Genomic DNA, 4,528 nt, shown 5'->3' with positions numbered 1-4,528 from the left:
GTGTGTCAAAAATGAGAGCGAAGCTCTCCTTTTATAGGCAGAGTCTCGCCTACTACATTTGACATTCCTTCTGCACGCCTGCCGAATTTGACAAATGCAAAAGAGATGATGGCCGCCAAAATGGCCTAAAATATATTTATTTGAATATCTTAGTCAAAAGTTGGTTTGACTCCCAGGAAGTATAATAGAACTATCTTTGAAATGGACAAAGTAGTTGACAAAGTAAGCTATTTGTTTTTCTTGGATTTAACTCCCCTCCATTTCCTAGTCTCTCCATTTCTCCAAGTTCCTACTTGGATTAGAGACACTTGTCATGGTTAAAAATAATTGGATGAAATTTAATTAATAAAATAAAGCCCTAACTATGGTTAAAATATTTAATTACTTCCTTTATCCATTCCTAAATAATATATTTTGCAATCCCACAATTATAGCTACAGATTATCTAAGATTTCTTCACTCTTTTTGGTAGTAATTTTCTTTCACTTCTACAAAAATAGTAATATTCTTTCTGCAAGTTAATTTTTTTTTGCTTTTACAAAATCTCCTTACATTATCATTTAAAAATAAAAAATATTAGAAGTAAGTTCCAACATTTCCAATCTTGGACCAATTTCAAAGCAACTTTTTTCAACTTAGACGTGTAAAAGCATCTGCATCAACATTCCCAAAGAAGTAAATCGAAAGTATACTGAATTTTTTTTCTTTGAGATTTATATGAGGAAAGACTTGAGCAGTTCTTTCCCACAATAATAGAGCTGACAAGCTATGCATCTCCTTTGGTTTCTAGGTAAACACCAACCATCAATTATAAACATGAGATAGTTTCAAAGGGAATATAGATCAACTGCTCAGTTGCTTCAGTAATGAAAGAGCGCGGCAAGATAAATTCACCAACAGAGAATCATATTTTTCAATATTGATCTTTGTCATAACAGAGAATCTTATTTTTCAATATGGAAGCATTTATAAACTACACTCCAAAGCTGGAAACAGTCACTGATTGTTTTGGAACAAATAGAAGTTCTGAAATCATCTTTGTGGTGACAATGCAAGTTATATTGCTATGCAACCTTTGTTCTTTCATGATATTGGCGATCAACCTTGAGAGAACTTGTTTAAATTATCAAGTGAAATATCCTGCAAGTGAAATAATTCATATGAGAGTATTATTTAAAAAAATAAGGACATAAAATCACAAAAATAAATTATACTATCTCTTAGGAGTTGAGATAGACTTCCATGAGATGTTAGCTGAGATGATTCTGAAGAATACCATGGGTAAGAATTTCCTCCTCCCAATCCCTAGCATGTAAAGAGAAAAATAAGCTTACACAATACCACACAAGGAATAAAATATAGTTGTTATGACATACCGTATTCGTTGTGGCATTAGACAATGGCGGACATGGTGCTTGGAGGCCTGCAAGGTGACTTACATGTTGGACAATTTGCAATGGAGGGGATATTGGCGATTGAATCTTATTCTTCTTCTTCCTGGTCTTTTCCACAAAACTCTTTGGTAGAGTATTGGAGCGACGAGTTGGTTGCTTCTTCTTTAACCCTGTCACCTTTGTGACATTTGCACTGTCAACAGATATTGTCTCATCATGGAGAACTTTGCTTAGAACTGGTGGACTTTCATGAGATTCATTTTTTGTTTTTACTTCCTTTAACTTTGCAATTATCTCGTTGGAATACTCTGCAACCAGCTCATATCCTTCTCTGGATTCTGAAGCTTCACTTGCAATTTGGACAAGAGTTTGGCATAAATGTCTATACCTTGTACTAACTTCAACTTTTGGATCACTTCCCTCAGTAAACACTTTAATCTCCATTGCAACCAAGTTGGTAACATCTTTTGTCCACCTTTTTAATATATAATGGTCAGGAATCTTATCCTAGACATTTAATGTGTCCAGAATCTTTAGAGCATGTCCACATAGTACACCCGAAAATTCGAACAATTTGCAACTGCAAGAGACTACTTTTGTAGAGCACTTCACTGCTACTACATGCTCTCTGCGATTTCCATGCGTGCTAACATTGTATTTACATAATTCTCCTTCATCATGAAAGCCATTTATAGAGACAAGTAATGACTTTTCCCACTCCTTTTCGAACAAATCAAATATGGTTGCAGTATATATTTCTCTCACATGGATCAATAAAGGAAGCTTAACCTTTAAAACAAATATTCGTTGGGTCATGTCAAAATTTGACTTATTTTCATTAGCACGCTTATCATCAACAACTCTTTGAAAATGCTTAAAGAACTGTACAATATCTAAATCTGATTTCAGGTAGCCCCTTAGTGATCCATTGAAACTTTCACTCAACTGTGTACTTCGCATACCAGCTGAAAATATATTTCTACCATATGTCATGGACCACTTTTCCCTTATAGCAAAGGTGTTTTTCGACCAACTATTATCCTTAAGGTCGTATTTTTCAAGCATTTCCTCCCATGCATTTAGAAAATCATCTTCATACTCGTAATAATAAAGCAATTTGCTAAAATCACTCGGAAATGATTTATGAGCTCTAAAGATATGGTTAAGATGTTTAAATGCATTTTGTTCCAATTGCCATATACATAGACGATGATATGTTTGTGGCATCACCAATGAGACTGCTAAACATATTACAGGATCTTGATCTGTGATGAATGTTTGTGGCTTATTTGCAGACATAGCTCTAAAAAATACAGTAAAAAGCCATTCAAATGCTTCAGCTGTTTCTTCATATAAAAGGGCAGCACCAAATACAACCATTTCCCCGTGATTATTTAATCCAACAAACAAAGCCAATGGTCGATACTCCTTATTTGTTCTATATGTTGTGTCAAATGATACAACATCACCATAAATCTGAAAATCCCTTATCATTTTAGCATCAGCCCAGAAAACATTTGTTATCAAACCATCATCATCCAATTGTAAAGAAAATCGAAAAGATGGATCTTTTATTACTCTTTTTTCAAAATAATCGACCAAACTACGAGCCACTCCTTGCTTTAAACTCTCTTTTCTTTTGTCACGAAGATAGTTTATGTGATCCCTCTTTGTATAACCTAAAGAAGCTTTTCCCCCAGCTAGACGAGAAGCATAGTCAAAAGATGATTTAGGACATATTCCTGAATCATCCAATAAGTCAATTTCATATGCTTGAGAAAGTTTAATATTTCTTTGCGATGGCAGCATGTGAGCTAGAGATGGAGGAACGAGAGGATGATTGTGCTTCTCTTCAAATGAAATGACAGAAAACTTCCCATTTGATTTATGACTTACGACCATGTGAGCTAAACAACCCGTCCTAGTTTCCTTTCTAGGTTTCTTGACCATCGCTTCTCGCTTGTCTCTTTCTCTATAACCTTCTTTATAATTGTAAATTTTCTCGAAGTCACATATCCGTGGACTTTACTTTTGTTTGCATATTCCTTTCTAACACTAAACCCAATTGTAGCAGCATATTTGTTGTAGTATTCGTATGCATGTTCTTCTGAATCAAATTCCATACCAAGTTTTGTTGGCTCAAATAAATGAGAAACATCCATATGTTCATTTTGAGATGGGATCTCCATAAATCTACCATTAAACGGGAGAAAGTAAGACACATATTATAAGTGAACACTTGCTTTGTAGTAGTTTTTACATGACACGTGACTTATAAGGTAATTATGAGGCATAGTCCCTGCTAACCCCCAAATTTTTTATTTGATTGATACAACCCAAGCGCAATAATGAAAGAGAATAGTGCATAACAATATACTAGTTTGACGATCGATTAATCTTGATTCATCAGATATTCAAATCTAATTTTATTTGTAAGTTAAAATGATAAACTTCTAAATTTACTTAATTTCAAGTCAAAATCCAGTATACCAAAGAACAGAATAGTTTAGTCTTGAAATTCCACACTAAAAGGTTCATTCCATTCTTTCCATACCAAAAAGTTCATGACTTAGTAATTTTCACAAACACATGGTATACAATCTTAGTAATTTTCACAAACACATGGTATACAATTTTTTACTCGATAATTGCCACAACAAGAAATGCACAAAAAGTATATAACTTCTAAGGAACAGAATTAATGTATAAAGAAGAACCTGACGAGAATTTCAGAGCAGTTATTTCCAGAAAAATGAAGTTCCACGACTTGCTGTCTTGTTCTATGTTTTTCCACTTGTGTTTTTCTCTATTGATTTTTAACTTCAAGGACTGGATTTTCATGGTAAAAATCTGAAAGATTTTCTCCGCTACCATGATTTTCGGTGTTTCCTTCGGAGCAGATGTATTTGACGCGTAGAAGGAGAAATTATGGGAAGCTCTAGCGCTAAGCGAGACAAAATATATTATTTAGGAACGGATAAAGGAAGTAATTAAATACTTTAATCATAGTTGGGGCTTTATTTTATTAATTTCATCCATTTATTTTTAATCATGACAAGTGTCTCTAATCCAAGTAGGAACTTGGATAAACGGAGAGACTAGGAAATGGAGGGGAGTTACTCCCGTTTTTCTTG

At 34.0% G+C, this 4,528-nt stretch overlaps 1 protein-coding gene across 7 annotated transcripts; it reads right to left on the bottom strand.

The window, feature by feature from the left end:
• Window positions 1-859: 859 nt before the first annotated feature.
• Window positions 860-4,528, bottom strand: LOC104223358 (uncharacterized). 7 transcript variants are annotated; one of them, XR_011406491.1, is made up of 4 exons: window positions 4,112-4,528; window positions 1,377-3,587; window positions 1,215-1,305; window positions 860-1,140 (listed from the first exon to the last, which is right to left on the bottom strand). XR_011406491.1 is itself a non-coding variant. In XM_070171548.1 (4 exons), the coding sequence occupies exons 2-4, from the start codon at window positions 1,836-1,838 to the stop codon at window positions 1,127-1,129; spliced, it is 567 nt and encodes a 188-aa protein (XP_070027649.1). In that variant the 5' UTR covers window positions 1,839-3,587; window positions 4,112-4,526; the 3' UTR covers window positions 860-1,126. The 7 variants fall into 7 exon arrangements, 2 of the variants coding, with proteins under 2 accessions (XP_070027649.1, XP_070027650.1); XR_011406493.1 differs by having other exon boundaries at window positions 1,277-1,305; XM_070171548.1 differs by having other exon boundaries at window positions 4,112-4,526.

The sequence above is a fragment of the Nicotiana sylvestris genome, chromosome 4 (genome assembly GCF_000393655.2).
Source record: "Nicotiana sylvestris chromosome 4, ASM39365v2, whole genome shotgun sequence".
NCBI lineage: Eukaryota > Viridiplantae > Streptophyta > Magnoliopsida > Solanales > Solanaceae > Nicotiana > Nicotiana sylvestris.
The sequence above is the reverse complement of the archived record's forward strand: the minus strand, read 5'-3'. Positions and strand labels throughout refer to the sequence as shown.